This window comes from Octopus sinensis, linkage group LG6 (genome assembly GCF_006345805.1).
Source record: "Octopus sinensis linkage group LG6, ASM634580v1, whole genome shotgun sequence".
In the NCBI taxonomy this organism is placed as follows: Eukaryota; Metazoa; Mollusca; class Cephalopoda; order Octopoda; family Octopodidae; genus Octopus; species Octopus sinensis.
In genome coordinates this window covers 58,819,796-58,837,062 of record NC_043002.1, presented here as the reverse complement: position 1 = coordinate 58,837,062, position 17,267 = coordinate 58,819,796, and the positions used below count along the sequence as shown (strand labels likewise).

The 17,267-nt window shown below is 38.8% G+C and overlaps 1 protein-coding gene across 1 annotated transcript in view; it reads left to right on the top strand.

Moving 5' to 3' along the window:
* The window catches only part of LOC115213444 (clathrin heavy chain-like), a 179,621-nt gene that overhangs the window by 89,466 nt on the left and 72,888 nt on the right, over positions 1-17,267 (top strand). The window contains exon 2 of the mRNA XM_029782420.2: positions 1,239-1,349. Coding sequence (XP_029638280.1) covers positions 1,239-1,349 — 111 coding nt within the window. The remainder of the gene's footprint in view (positions 1-1,238; positions 1,350-17,267) is intronic.

The window sequence follows — 17,267 nt, the reverse complement described above, 5'->3', positions numbered from 1 at the left end:
ATTATCAATTAAATATGGAAAACCTTGGAGGGGCATGTTCCAAACTTCAGCATTAGAGAGAATTTTAATGTACCAACTGGTAGATATTGTCACCTTCTGCATATACCATCTTCAAAATCATGAGCAAAAGTACGCTATTGTACCAGTCTGATATTTAGAGATCCTCACTTGTTCAACTGCCTTTCTGAAAAAATCAGAAATATAAAAAAAGGACTGATACATTTTAAAATAAATTCCTAACAATACATCCAGACCTGCTAACCATTCAAGGATACACTCAGAGAAGATCAGCATGCTGCAAATTCAAAGTCATAAAACGACAAAGAAAATAAATTAAGGTGGTGCTCCAGCATGGCTGCTATCCATCAACTGAATCCATTAAAAGAACATATAGTCTATTAAATTATTATCAGTTAAACTCACCAACTTGATGGGTGTTGCTGTTGTTTAGTGCTAGGTTGGCCATAAATGAGTAATCTGTGATTGAAGGTGTTCCAGCTGTGATCATCCTGTCTTTTTTTCCATCATCATCATCATCATCAAATTTTTACAGTTGATTGCCCTTGCTAATGCCAACCACTTTACAGAATATATTGGAAACTTTTTATGTGGTACCATCACCATTTCTTTTTACATGGCACCATCACCAGTGCTTTTCATGTAGCCTCATCACCAGTGCTTTTTATGTGGCACCATCACCAATTCTTTTTACATGGCATCATCACCAGTTCTTTTTTACATGGCACCTACCACAGTGCTCTTTATGTGACCATGTGGCCCATTCACCAGTGTTTTTCATGTGGCCCATTCATCAGTGCTTTTCATGTAGCACCAGCCCTCGTGCTTTTTACGTGGCACCAGCACCAACAGGATCACCCTGTACCTTGCATGACAAAACCCTCTCAACAGAGAGGGAGGAAGGGTTAGGGTTAGGTTTTGTGGAAGACCTTAGGAATCCAAAGTGTTTTCTTAAGACGGAAGGTTGATATTTGAGGGAGATTTGGTTGCTATTTCTGACCAGTTAAGTGTCAACACTGAAGCTATCACACTGGTTCATAACTTGTTACTTTTATCACTCCAGTGTAATTGCATGGATTCTGAACATTATCTAGTTTACTGATATAACATCATCAGTAATCTCTTTAAGTACTTAATTACTTTCAGATATTTTATTTATTTATTTTTTAATCATTTTTTCAAATATATTTTATTTGGGTTTTTTTTTCTTTCTTTTACAGCTTAGAAACTTTGGAATACCAGCCGACCAAGTGACCTGGTCACGTGTCACCATGATTTCTGATCAGTGGATTGCAGTACGGCATGATGGCCGAGACAGAAAAATGTCCAATGTAAGTGAAATACATACAATGTGTGTGTGTGTGTAGCTTGAGACAACCATTGACACTGCAAGTGATGTGCTATGCTGCAGAAAATAGCTTCATTTTACAAAATTATATTTATAATAGTGCAGGCATGGCTGTGTGGTTAAGGCGATCACTTTGCAACCAAGTGGTTCTGGGTTCAGTCCCACTGCCAGCATCTTGTTCAAGTTGTTTGGCTGTATGCTTCGAAGTTTGCTTCCCATAGCCAACTGTATGGTGTGTGTATGAATATGTATATACAATTACATTTTCTTATAAAGTATGTTCTTAAATATAATTCACAATATAAGGGCTGTATTAAGAAATGCTCATTGTGAGCTAAATCAAAGGGTAAGAGAAATTATAGAAGGAACATCCAGGCAATCAATACAATTTCCAAAGCATAATTTAAAGCACACAATGATATAAAGATAGATATAAATTTATATAAATAAATGAGTAGAATTACATGTTTTAAAAGTCATATGTGAAACCTATGCATCATGTACGTTGGGTTCACATACTGAATGGAGTAGTGACAAATAAAGAGACAAAAATCCAAGGTAAAGGATTCCAAAAGGAATCGTTCAAATCAGTTAAGTATTTGATGTTTATATGAGTTATCGGATGAGAGTTGAAAATTTAAGAATTCAGAGGTAAATAGATTTGATAAATATTATTACATTAGATAAATATACAAACTCGGGGTTAAAGGATATCATCTATGGCCGTTTCAGGGGTACATTAAATGTATAAATGGCGTTTTAAGTATTCCATATACGAAAACATCCAAGGGAAAGGCAGAGGCCAGTACAGCTTGGGATCGGTGTGTCACAGGAGTATCAGAATAAGGTTGAGTACAACTTCAAACTACCTTCAGGACTCCAGCTCTGGATTTCTCCTCAGGGTTTTCTCCCCAAGCCTTAGATGGGTTGCCTTCTGGGACTAATGGGTCCCATCTACCCGAAGCACTGATTTTGGGGTGCCAGTAACTCGCCCTTGCCACTTCTCCTGTCAGTAGTAACAGTTCCACATAATAGGCCACATGAGAAAGCCAGGAGTTGGACTTGGCTGTCAGAGGCTCTTTGAGACGCATGCCATAAGGGAATTTTTTTAGGTAGTGGGAGCTTATCTCCACCCCACACCTTGGCTTGACAACCTTGGGAACCAGTTACAAGAGAAATGTAGGGAACAGAACCAACCTCTCTACATTGCATTAATTGACTTGATGAAGGCAATCGACATGGTGAATAGGAATGGGTTGTTCCAAGTTGTTGGGAAGATTGGGTATTCTCCTCAACTGCCCCGCATCCTTGAGTCTTTCCATTTGTACATGAAGGCCACAGTACAATTCAACGGAAACACCTCAAAACCCTTTGACGTTCAACCTGGGGTAAAACAGGAATGCGTGCTTGCTCCTATCCGGTTCAACATCTACTTTGCTGTTATGCTGAAGTATGCATTTGGTATGCAAAATGACGGTGTTTGCCTCCACACAGGCTCAGACAGTAAACTATTCAATCTGACAAGCTCAATGTTAAGACCAAAATCCACAGGATTTATGTATGAGAGATACTGTTTGCCGATGATGCAGCTCTTGTAGCTCATTCAGAACTGAAACTGCAAACAATGATGGACAATCCCAACTGGGTGTGCTGTGCCTTCAGCTTAACAATCATCCAACAGAATCCCTCCATCATTACCATCGACAACCACTCAACCTTGGCTCAACAATTACAAATGGCCTCACACTTGACCAAGAGCTGAACAAGAGAATTGGTTTAGCAGCTTCGACCGTCGCCAGACTAGCTAAAAAAATGTGGTTAAATGGCAAGCTGACTAGATCCACCAAATTCACAGTCTATAAAGTATGTGTTCTCAGTACCTTGCTACACAGCGGTGAGACCTGGTGCCTTTCCGCCAGACAAGAGCACTGCCTGAATACCTTCCATCTGCACAACCTTCAGAGTATTCTTGGGGTCAAGTGGACATCAGCAACACCATCTCCGCTGGCTGGGGCACATGCACCGGATGCCTGATGGGAAGTTACTGAGAGATATACTGTATTGGGAGCTAACTTCCAGCAGATGTGCTTGCAGACGACCACATCTCTGTTTCAAGTATGTGTGCAGATGTGGCATGGAAGCCATGAGTATGACTACCAAAACCTGGGAGAACATGGCAAAAGACCATTCCTGCTGGAGATAGATGCTGAGTACCATCCTGAGGGATGGAGACACAGGAAGACCAAACCACCAACAAACGACCAGCCGGCCAACCACATTTGCGACCATTGCAGCTGTGACTGTCACTCACACATTGGCCTTGTCAGTCACAAGAGATGCTGCAACACCAATCCAATCCAATCCAAGGCGCAGATCCATAGTCTTTTGAGACTAACGGATGCCAATCATACAAAAACATAATGCCCCCCTCATTAGGATGGTTCCCTGATTTATTTCGTTGTGTACTTTAAATTATGTTTTGGAATTTGTATTGATTGCCTAGATGTGTTCCTTCTATAATTAATTTCTTTGAATATAAATATATATATATATATATATATATATGTGTGTGTGTGTGTGTGTGTGTATTTTGTGTGTATCTGTGTTTGTCTGTCACCACTGCTTGACAACAGTGTAGGTGTGTTTACATCTCTGCAACTTAGTGGTGTGGCAAAAAAGACTGATTAAATAAGGACCCGGCTTCAAAAAGAAAATAAGTGCTGGGGATTGATTTGTTTGATTAAATTTTTTTATGGTAGTGCCCCAACCTGGCCACAGTCTAATGACTGAAGTAAGTAAGCAAAGAAAAGATACCAACCAATGCCCCATGAGTGAATTTGGTAGAGAATGTATAGAAGCCCATTGTATATATATATATATAAAGTGAAGGAGCATGGTTTGGTGGTTAGAGCATTAAGCTTACAATCGTGAGGTTGTGAGTTTGTTTCCTGGACCGGGCTGCATGTTGTGTTCTTGAGCAAGACAATGTATTTCACATTGCTCCAGTTCACTCAGCTGTAGAAATGAGTTGCAACATCACTGGTGCCAAGCTGTATCATCCCCCTTTGCCTTTCCCTTGGATAACATCAGTGGCATGGAGAGGGGAGGCTGATATGCATGGGTTACTGCTGGTCTTCCAGAAACAACCTTGCCCAGACTTGTGCCTCAGAGGGTAACTTTCTAGGTTCAATCCCATGGTCATTCATGACCAAGGGTGGGGGTCACCTTCACCACCCTTATATATATACTATTAAAACGAGTTTTGCACTTCAAGATTTTCCACTTGATGTAATTCACCATCTCTGAAGAGTATATGTTTAAGACAACCATCAATTTATCTAATTTTACATACATCTGCAATAACCTTCCATAGAGTTTCAAGTTAGGTTTTTACTTTTTAAGTTTGTATTATGCCATTAGAAGAATTTCCTGCATTTCTCCCTGAGGCCTTCATCAGAGGAGAGATGTTTTTCTACCTTTAGACTAGTTGTTCTCAACTAATGTCTGTTTGGCTCCCTGGAGGTCCACATTGAATTTTTTGGGGTACACACGAGCAAAATAGTAAATTGGGTCCACAGTATTATTCCAAGGGTCCATGAGAAAGTTTTGCTGTCAATGAATTTATTGCAAGAAATAGCTGTGTTTTTTTCCCTAACATTTTACATTGTTCAACCTACACAAGTGAATGTGTGAACAAGATGGGAATTTTTAAAGCAGTATCTAGAAAACTAATTTATTGTTCTGTCAAATGTAATACTTATGTATTCACACTATTTTTAATCCCATGGCAACGGTTTTTATCAGGCAACTACGTTGCACTAACGGTAATCATCTCAGCTGAGATCAGCAATTAGCACACAACAACAGTTTGGCATATTTTTATGTCAATGCTTTAAAGCATGCACTGTTTATTTATGTAAACTGTAATCACTGTGAAGACCATAAATTCAACGAAACTGTCATGGCTGGATGTGACTAAATTTCGTGAAGGACCAGAAGAATTTGCAGAAGGTTTATGAATTTGATAGGAAATGGTAGTGTAACTGCCAAAACTGCTGCTTTTATGCTATTATGGTGAGGAAGTCTTAGACTGAGTTGGAAATTTTTACATGAAGAGTCTAACAAACCTGTCAGATTCGTTGCATGGTAGCCTCTGTTATCAATTCCAAGAGTGATAGCGAATATTTATTTCAACTGGTAGACAAACAGGCAGAAAACTGCAGCAGATAGGGCTGCATATATTTTTGTCATCTGATTCAAAGCGAGTACACAGCACATGTAAATTTACGTCAACTGATGTTGTGGGCTTAATTAGCCATGAATTATCTTTTAGCTTTCTCAGTTCAATGATGTGACTGTTTATGTTTAGACATTGTAGGTTAAGTGTGAGCAGTAGTGTAAAGGGGGGGGGCACGTGCCCCAGGTACTGATTGAAGGGAAGGTGCCTCACCAAAAGCAAGAAAGATGAGACATTAAACAATTGTATATTTTTTATTATATCTCATTTCACACATTAGGTTTTTTAATGTTTCAATCGGGGAAGCTGGTGCATTAAATGGTTAAAATAAGGTGGTTTCGTAAAAGTAAACATTAAAAAAATAGATTTTGAATTAAAGGCTGTACCAAACCAGCAGGTAAATTAACTCTGGCAAAGTATTTGTTGCTAAAATATTGCTTTAAAATATTAATTACTTGTAACAAATAAGTACTATAAAATATTGTGGATTTTGTAATTGGTGGTGGGTGGGGGGTCATTTTTGAAGCTTGCACCGGGCACAGTTTACCCTAGCTACACCACTGGATGTGAGAGGTCTGATCTGTCAAGTTTGAACATAAAACAGGAAGAATATTTAGACGAGATTTGGCCGGTTTAAATGTTTAAGGGTTAAACATCAGATGGCGATGGAGTTCCACCGGAATAAAAAAGTAATCATAGGGTCCATTGATAAAAAATGGTTGAGAACCACTGTTTTAGACATTGGAAATTTGTATGCATATGCACATCTGTGCATATACACATCTGAACATATGCACATCTGAGCATATGCACACCTGAGCATATGCACATCTGAGCATCTACATACTTGAGCATATGCACATCTGAGCATATGCACATTTGAGCATATTCACATCTGAGCATATGCAAATTTGAGCATATACACATCTGAGCATATGCACATCTGAGCCTATTCACATCTGAGCATATAACATCTGAGCATACACACATTTGAGCATATACACATCTGAGCATATACATACACACACCTTTTATGTGTATAGATATGTTTTTGTCATTCCTGTATTTGTATATGTGTATATTTATATCATAGATAAAAATTCAAACCTTAGAATCTCCAACCACAAGTGTTCCAGTGTTCAATCAACTGAATTATTAGGTTCCTTGAATTAGCATTGGAAGTTGTTGAGTATTCCACAGATATGTGTACCTTGAATGTGTACAGTTCTATATTTAAAAGATGAGGAATTACATACATTATTTACATTTGATGGATATTTGTCCTCATCTTGTTTGTTATTAACACAACGATTCAGCTGATATACCCTTCAGCCTTCATCAGGTGTCTTGGGGAAATTTCGAACCTGGGTTCTCATTCCTAAGGTATTTTTTGATGTTATTATCATTATTATTTGGGTTACTGCCTGGAATTGAACTCGGAATCTTGGGATTAGTAGCCCATGCTCTTAAAAACTACGCTATATGCCTGGTAGAACTGACATGATAAGGTGTGTGACAAAGTTGGACCTTTAAATCACTGGTACAATCCATATGAAAGGCTTCCACACAGTTTCCATCTACTCAATTTCATTATGGGTCAGACCAAGGCTATAGAAAATGATACTGCAAAGTCGTGACAGATTATATTTACTACTATGTGTCAAGAGAATGTATAGTCTTGTACATTTGTCTGTGTGTTTGTATGTGTGTGTATGTGTGTGTGTGTCTGTGCAGGGGAGTGTTTGTGTGTATGTGTTTGTGCAGGGGTGTGTTTGTTGTGTGTGTGTACAGTGTTTGCACACAAGTGAATATGAGTGTGCAGGCACATGTCTGCTGGTATGTGTGTGTGTGTGTGTGTGTGTAGCTGTATATGGAGTGGCAGGTGTGTGTGTATGTGTGTGAACATTTGGCTTCCTAGGTTTTCCTTTCATCTATTCATGTATATGCATTTGTACAGACATGAATTTGAATACTATGATTGAGAGTCTTATAACAAATTCACTGACCTTCGAATGACCCCCTCCCTACCTTACACTCAACACTAATTCACCTTCCTCTCATTATCATTATATCCTAATTTTTCTTCTTCTCACTCTCACTGCTCCTCTCCGCTCTCTCTCTCTCTCATTGCTTCATTTCTATGAATTCTTAGGCTCACATAAGAGTGAACTATCTTGGCAATGAGTTTTTAGTAACAAGGACACAACCTATTGAACTTTGACTGGTTGTCCAATAACCCATAAACTGGGCCATCCATGCGCTTTGTGTGAAAGCACGTGTGTGTGTGTGTGTAAGCCATAGGTAGTTTAATTACTAGGATGTTAGACAGTCGACTGAATCTGTCGTGGTTCATAAGCTGTCACTATCCCTACATTGTGTCCATGCACATTGGTGTAGCACAGATCAGTAATGTAAGCTGGCACCAAGAAGTAGCACAGTATAATTTTCTCATGAAGGTACAAGGCTGGAAATGTGGGGAAAGAGGAAAAGGGAATAGAGGATTATATTGATCCCAGGTAACTATTGTAGTTCAGTTGTGATGCATGACTGGTTAGCTTGTAGTTTGGTTTCAGATCACTGCTACAAGTTATAACCTCTGGCTAGCTGTGTTCCCTTTATAAACATTATATGAAGACAAGGTCTTCAAGTGGTGATCTTACAACCTAATGGGTTATGGTAACTGACCCCAGCCTTTTGTGCACCCTGGACAGATTTCATAGAAGAAATCTTCTCATGAATCCAGGGATCACAGACATAAGAAAATGTAATGGTGTACATAATAATAATTATTACACATGTAATGCTCACGTGCTGGTGGCATGCAATAAGCACCATTCATGTGTGGGTCATTGTCAGTGCTGCCTGACTGGCTCCCCATGCCGGTGGTACATAAAAAGCACCATCTAAATGTAGTTGATGTTAGCCCCCCACCCGACTGGCTCCTGTGCCGGTAGCACATAAAAAGCACCATCTGAACGTAGCTGATGCCAGTGTCGCCTGACTGGCTCCTGTGCTGGTGGCACATAAAAAGCTCCCATTACGCTCTCAGGATGGTTGGCATTAGGAAGGGCACCCAACTGGAGATACATTGCCAGACAAGATTGGAGCCTGGTGCAGCCACTGGCTCTCCAGTCCCCAGTCAAACTGTCCAACCCATGCCAGCATGGAAAACGGGCGTTAAACGATGATAATGATGTAATACATATATATAATGCAAAAAAAAAAAATAATCCTGTAGACTACAGTAATCAATAAAATAGAAATAAAATTTACAAATTTATTCTTTCTGTGCAACTTGGGATCAAATGTTCCATGACCCATTGGTTAAGGACCCCCTGGTTATGGGACACTCTCTCTCCATCTCATATATTCATATACATGCACGCACACATACATGCATCATTATTAGTCTCCACCAGTGGTTCTCAACCATTTTTTACCTATGGACCCCTATGATTCCTATTTTGCTCAGTAATTGTAATCAGTGGCAGACTGGCCAGGTTGCCAGCTTGCCCAATGCTAAGTGGGCTCCTGCATCATAAGAATCCATATGTGGGGCCCCATGTTAGTATCTAAGGGGCCCACCCCCTCAAGTTTGAGAATTTTTTTATTCACTCCTGGAAGAATGCATTGGTTATTTCAGCCTGGCTGTGTTTGTAGACAGTTGTAAAGAATATTTTTAACAAAAAAAAAGTAAATGATAGCATTGTTGTTGTGGGTGAGCACCCCCTTGTAGTTGTGTGTGGGCCTCCTTGTAGTTGCGGATGGGCCCCCTTTGTAGTTGCAGGTGGGCTCCTTTGTAGTAGCAGGTGGGCACCCTAGTAGTTGTGGGCGGGCCCCCTTGTAGTTGCAGGTGGGCCCCCTTAGTCTCCTAGCTACCAATGTTTTTAGACCCAGTCCGCCACTGCTTGTAGTCAACTATTATTAGGAAATATATAAAAAAAGGTTGTTAAAATATTTTTTCTATTGTGGAAGTACAACCAGTTTATCACACATAAATTTTAACCACAAAATCTTATGTGAACTCCCAAAGGTCCTACGGACCTTAGTTGAGAGCCATCAGTCTACTATTTACTCTGTTTCTGCTTAATCTCTAACCAGGCACAAATCATTACATCTCAAACAACAGTGAGTACTTAGAGCTGACTTTTAGTTTGCTTTTTTGTAGATTTTATTTCGCTTTGAACTATTTCTGTCAGTTAAAACTTCAAAATAGTAACTGTCCTGTTACTGTTCTGAATGAAGGCTTACCAAGTAAGTTAAGCAAAGTTTGTGGAAAATGTAGCGAGTTTTTGAGAAAAATGTTAAATAAAATAACAAAACAAAGTATAGAGTTAATAATAGTAACGGTGAATAAATGAATAACAGAGTTAATATAATGTGGATTCAAGGATGCATGACTGAGTCTTATCTAGTGTTTTTCTATTTTTATTATCACTATCATCATCTGCACCATCATCATTGTCGTGAACACCACCATCATTGTTGTCGTCACCACCACCACCACAATCATCAGCTTCATCACAACCACCATCATCATCATCACCACTATTACCACCATCACAACCATCATCATTATCACCCCTACTGCCACAAACATCATCAACATCACCACCACCATCATCACCAATGTCTTAATGTTCATTCTTTGTTGTTGTGGGTTAGACACATTACAATACAGTATATTGTCACTCGTCTCAAGCTTCAGCCTTTAGAGGCCCACTATCTGCAACCTTAATCTCATCATAGTTCCTTCTTTAAACACATTAAAACAGACTCAGTTTGTTCCTTATTTACACCCACCTCACCACTCTTCTCCTGTATTCTTTTGAGCCAACAAATCCTCACCACTCTTTCCTTAACTCCAACATGGAAATTTATAGGGCTTTATCCCAATTTTATCTTTCTCTTTCATGGTACAGTGACATATGAAAATAGTTTTCTGTTTTATTTCATTATATCCTCATCATCTTCATTTAACATCTCTTTTCCATGCTGGCATGGGTTGGACATTTTTGACTGGAGCTAGCAAGCTGGAGAGCTGCTGCATACTCCAGTTGTCTGTTTTGGTTTGGTTTCTACAGCCAGTTACCCTTCCTAAAATGCCAACGACTTTACAGATAGTTCTGGGTACTTTTTTATATAGCATCAGCACAGACCCTTTTTACATGGCACCAGCACTAGCACTGGTGGGGTCACTGAGTAACTTGCAAAACAAAGACCTCTTGGTTGAGAGAAAGAATGGAACAGGTGAGAGGCTAGTGTATGACAGAGAGACAGACAAAGCTGTCTTATTATAGAGGAGATACTCAGCTACCCCAGTAGGACAAGGAAGGTGGGAAAAAGATAGGGAGAAAGATAAAGAGAAATAGATGGTGTTGGAGATGTGAATGTATATGGAAGGGCAGAGGTGATCAGAGTTGTTTGATCAAATGATTAAATACCTGACAGTACTTCGTCAAGTCCTCTTACATATTGATTTAAAATAGCAGAGTTCATTATCCTCCCAGAACTGGTTTACAGCAAGGCTGAATATATATATTCTTCAGTTCTATATTTAAGAGATGAGGAATTATGTACATTATTTACATTTGATGGGCATATGGCATAGTGGTTAAGAGCATGGGCTATTAACCCCAAGATTCCGAGTTCGATTCCAGGCAGTGACCTGAATAATAATAATAATAATAATAGTAATAATAATAATAATAATAACAACAACATCAAAAAATATCTTAGGAATGAGAAGCCAGGTTCAAAATTTCCCCAAGACACCTGATGAAGGCTGGAGGGTATATCAACTGAAACGTTATGCTAACAACAAACAAGATAATGACAAATATCCGTCAAATGTAAATAATGTATATATATATATTCTTGTACAGAATTAAGTCATAAACTATACCATAAAGTATGTGTGTGAGGGAGGGAGGGAGGAAGGGCGTTAGATTTGTTATATTTGTTTTGTCTTTGGAAAAAGAATAGGTCTTATATTATTTTTTAAATCCATTGAGAATAATGCATCAAAAGAATTATATTTCTATGGCTTGGTTTAAAGAAGTCAATTCATCGCTCATGACTGTGCTGCCACTGTTTCAATCATTGTCAATTTACACATGTTGGCGCTTTTATTGAATAAATTTACTCCTTAGTATTTCAAAATATTTTAATGTAATTTTGGTAAATATATCTGTTAAAATGAGATGTCAGTATTATTTTCATTTTTGTGTAATTTAGACAACAATTTATTCACCACACCCTGTATATAGCTATTGTCGAAAGTTTCCATAGAAAAGTAAAAATGAAAGAAGAGTTCTTTGTGTAGTCAATTGAGCTGAATGTTATTAAAAATAAAGTCTACCAGCCTAAGATTATATTATTAATCATCATCATTTAATGTCTGCTTTCCATGCTGGCATGAGTTTGATGGTTCAACAGCTGCTGACAAACTGGAGCTACATCAGGCTCCATTTGTCTGCTTTGACACAGTTTCTATGGCTGGATACCCTTCCTTGTGCCAATCACTTTAAAGAGTGTACTGGATGCTTTCAACATAGCTTTCAACAAGTGTTTTTTACCCAGCACCATTGCTTTTTACATGGCACCGGTACAGGTGCTTTTTATGTGGTACCAGTACAGGTGCTTTTTATGTGGTACCAGTACAGGTGCTTTTTATTTGGCACCAGCACAGGTGCTTTTTTATGTGGCACCAATACAGGTGCTTTTTATGTGGCACCAGTACAGGTGCTTTTTACGTGGCACCAGCACAGGTGCTTTTTATGTGGTACCAGAACAAGTGCTTTTTATGTGGTACCAGTAATGTGCTTTTTACGTGGTGCCAGTACAGGTGCTTTTTATGTTGTTACCAGTACAGGTGCTTTTTACATGGTACCAGTGGGGTCACCAAGTAGCTTGCAAGACAAGGATCCCACAGCTGAAAGAGGGAGTGGGTCTGGGGGAAGTGGCTGTGAGCCAGGTGATACATCTATGTGCGTGTGTGTGTTTATATTCACCTTTACACTCCATGGAAGCCACTCAGTAGGAGCAGTGTTGTTGTCATCTTTCCTGTCAAGAAATCATCCGCTTGCTTTGCACCTTTGATGAAATATGAAATATGATCCCTCATTCGAAAAACAGTTAATTGTTAGCAACAGGAAAAGCATCCATCTGTAAAACAATGCTTTGTTTGTTGGTTCACTTTATGGACGTAAAATGTACAAATAAATAAACGAACCTCTACTCTTTAACAAACCATGTTATAAGGCACAAGGAGGTGCTGTAGCAAGCACCGTATCATTATATCAAGTTGTCTTTAGACTGGAAACCTTGTCTGAATTCTTGCAACAGAATGGATTCTGCCAAAGACACTCAAGAACCAGACAATGGTATTAATCTGGTAACTGATAAGATTTCTCACCCAAACTTTTAGTTTAAATCCTTAAATCCTTAAAAATGTTTTAGCCCAAAGGCCGCAGCCATGCTGGGGCATAATGAGCAGATTTACATTGGTTGTTTCTTTTATTTTGTATTTGTTTCAGTCTGTGGCCATGTTGGGGCACTGCCTTGAAAAATTTTTAGTTGAATCAATCAATTCCAGTACTTTTTTTTTAAAGCCTGGTACTTATTCTACCAGCCTCTTTTGCTGAACTGCTAAGTTAAGAGGACATAAACACACCAACACTTATTGTCAAGTGGTAGCGAAAGACAAACACTGACTCGAAGACACAGACACACGCATGTATATAATTAAAGTGACAGAAGCAGTATTAACACCAAAAAGTAAAATTTATCCCCACTTAAAATTGGATGTTGTGTTATATCTGCCATGAGAGAACCTCTCATATGGTCTGCTGGTGCATATGAGCACTCTTGTTGACATTGCTAGCAAGAGAGAATCACAGTCATCTCTGCTGCTAAGATTATCAAATCACATGATTTCGGCCTTCTTTGGCCTTGTCAATGGTAGATACCTGGCTGCTGGAAATAGTAATTGTCCTGCTAGCAATATATATAAAATCACAGTCTAATCAGCCACTAGTGTTTCTTTTAAGTAGTGATAAATTTTACCCTTTGGTCTTAATACAACTCCTGTTACTTTAGTTATTTTTAATAAGCCCAGTGGCTTTTAATACCCAGTATACTTACTATACGATGGCTGGTGTTAGGCAAGACATACAACTGTAGAAACCATGTCGAAGCAGATGTTGGAGCTTCATGTAGTCTTCTGGCTTTTCAACTCCTGCTAAACTGAACAACCTATGCCAACATGGAAAAGGAACATTAAATGGTAATGATGATTGTGTGTGTGTGTGTGTGTGTGTGAGAGAGAGAGAGAGAGAGAAGTTCGTTATATCACTATGTTGACAATCTACTTAGTTTTTTCTCAAATTACTGTGTATGTATATATATATATTATATATATATATATATATATATATATATATAAGAGAACAACATACATACATACACACATGCACATATGCATGTGTGTGTAAGGCATCATTTTAAAACTGGTGAGTAGAAAATTATTGAATAACAAAAGTACTTTATTAGTGTGTGTGTGTGTGCATATGTACTACACACATCACACACATCTAGATTTACACCATTCACACACACACACACGAACTCAGAACTGTTGTGGCATGTATCAAATTCCCAAATTATTGCCAAATATTCTTCACTGCTTACCTCGGCACCTCGCCATCAATTATTTATGCTTATTCTAACAATTACAACCATGACAGTTATTTCATATTCCTTCTTTCTTTCCTTCCTTCCTTCCTTTCTTTCTTTCCTTCTTCTTTCCTTCTTTCTTTCTTCCTTCCTTCCTTCCTTCCTTCCTTCCTTCCTTCCTTCCTTCTTTTCTTTCCTTCTTTCTTTCTTTTTTTCTTCCTTTCTAGCTAATCTACTTGGATAGTTTTACTAAATAGCCTTCATTACAAGCGTAATGTCACTGAAATTTAACCATGCCATCTTGCCTTGCCTTACTGAAAACCCTTTAAGTTTTTGTCTGTTGGTGCTGTCATGATTATTTCTGGTTTTTAGTGTTTACAATTCCAAAAATTTTATGAGGCAAGTGAAACCCCACCTCCCCCTATTACTTACACATCCTTCCTCCCCAGACCCTGCCCACTGTAATTCTCCTACCTTTCTTATGTTGGATTTACACTCCAGTTACTACTCCCCATGCCTGCTGTTCAAATCAATCATTAACCACATTAAAATTAATTATATGTCTCATCCTGAATGTATTTATATGTATGTATGCACGTTTGCATGTGTGTATGTACATAAATGTGTATGTATGTACATACATATATATCGTATCATATAGTTATCTATCTATATACATACATATAGTGTACGAAGGGTAGATTGTTGCCATTTTATATTTTTTATTTCGAGCGTGCACGGTGTTTGGATTTTGATTTTGTCGACTACACAGCATAGTAGGGTCAGTTGAGCACTGTCTATGAGAAAAACGGCACCTTGACGCAATTCACTATGATGGAAATTTGGAAGCATGTACTGCTTGCTGTTTGTGCCAGAAGCTCCAATATGAACATTTCATAGTGTTTGGGTGTCAATCCTGAGGACAGTGCAAAGTGAGTATATGTACTGAGAGTGATTAAAATCAAACATCCAGTCAACATTATGGTGTTTGGTGAGATCACTTGTGATGGCAACGTTATGCCTTCATTCATCTCCTCGCATTGCCTCAGACTCAACACGGAGGCCTTGTAGTATAACTCCAGGCTGACCAAAGCCTTGTGAATGGATTTAGCTAACAGAAACTAAAAGAAGTCTGTTGTTTATATATTTGGCACCAGTGCAGGTGGCACGTAAAAAGCACCCACTACACTCACGGAGTGGTTGGCGTTAGGAAGGGCATCCAGCTGTAGAAACATTGTCAGATAAGACCGGAGCCTGGTGCAGCCTTCTGGCTTCCCAGATCCCCGGTCGAACCGTCCAACCCATGCTAGCATGGAGAACGGACGTTAAACGATGATGATGATGATGATGATATATATATATATATGTTTGCTTATGTGTGTGTGAGGAGGTTGAGTAGCAGAGGGGTAATGCACATGGGTTACTTCCATGGGGGAAATATTATCTTACCTAGAAACAGGTAAGGGTTAGCAGCAGGAAAGGTAACTGATCACAGAACATCTGCCTTGACAGGTTCTGTTTGACCCATGCAAGCATGGAAATATGTACGCTATATTGATAAACAAGGCCATGTATGTATTCTTTTATTCTTTTACTTTGTTTCAGTCATTTGACTGTGGCCATGCTGGAATACTGCCTTTAGTCAAACAAATCAACCCCATGACTTATTTTTTTGTAAGCCTAGTACTTATTATATCAGTTTCTTTTGCTGAACCGCTAAGTTACAGGCATGCAAACATACCAACATCGGTTGTCAGGCGATGGTGGTGGGGACAAACACAGACAAACAAGCATATATATGTTAGTAGGCATCATCATCATCATCATCGTTTAACGTCTGTTTTCCATGCTGGCATGGGTTGGACGGTTCGACTGGGGTCTGGGAAGCCAGGAGGCTGCACCAGGCCCCAATCTGATCTGGCAGTGTTTCTACAGCTGGATGCCTTCCTAAACCCAACCACTCCGAGAATGTAGTGGGTGCTTTTTGGATGCCACCGGCACAGGAGCCAGAGGAGTTGGCATTGACCATGATCGGATAGTGCTTTTTACATGCCACCGGCACGGAAGCCAGTCAAAGCACCACTGGTATCGGCCACATTCAAATGGTGCTTTTTACGTGCTACTGGCACAGAGGTCACAAATACAATTTCCATTTGATTTGATTTTGATATTGATGATGATGTACTTGACTCAATAGGTACAGTGGGCTTCTTTCAGTTTCCGTCTACCAAATCCACTTACAAGGCTTCAGTTGGACCAAGGCTATAGTAGAAGACACTTGCCCAAGGTGCCATGCAGTGGGACTGAACCCAGAACCTTGCAGTTGGAAAGCAAGCTTCTTACCACACAGCCATGCCTGCACCTATTTATGTAAATGTATGTATGTGTGTGTGTGTGTGTGTGTGTATTTATAAAGGAAGTGTAATTTATTACATCAACATACCCCATTTCTTAAATAAACAAAAAAAAAAGACCAACAAATATTTACTTTTCTTTTGCACTTTGATAATTTCGTCATTATATGGTTAAATGAATGTAAGTGAATGTGGTTTTACAATATCATTAATATTATCCAAATGGATATATTTTTATGTTATTAGCTAGACAATAAATAGAAACTGTCCTCATTTTTCTTAATGCAGGTCAGACAAGCCTGCTGTATAGTTACCAGTATTTCCCTAGAGAACACCGTTTAGGAACCACTGATAAAGCTATTTGAAATGGTTTGTGTTGTAGACAACATTTCGTTGCTGCTGGTTGCTCTTTTACTTAAGTATGCTAATAGTTGCAGTCCTCTTTGCCAGCATCTAGTAACAAGATTTGTTCATTATTTTAATATCAGTATCATTTTTCAATGATGATGATGGATACTACTACTACTACTACTAATAATAATTAATTTTTTTTATTAGCCAACAGGGGTCATATACAAAACATTAATTGACATGCAACAAGATAAAAAACAAAAACAAGATGATACAATGGGTT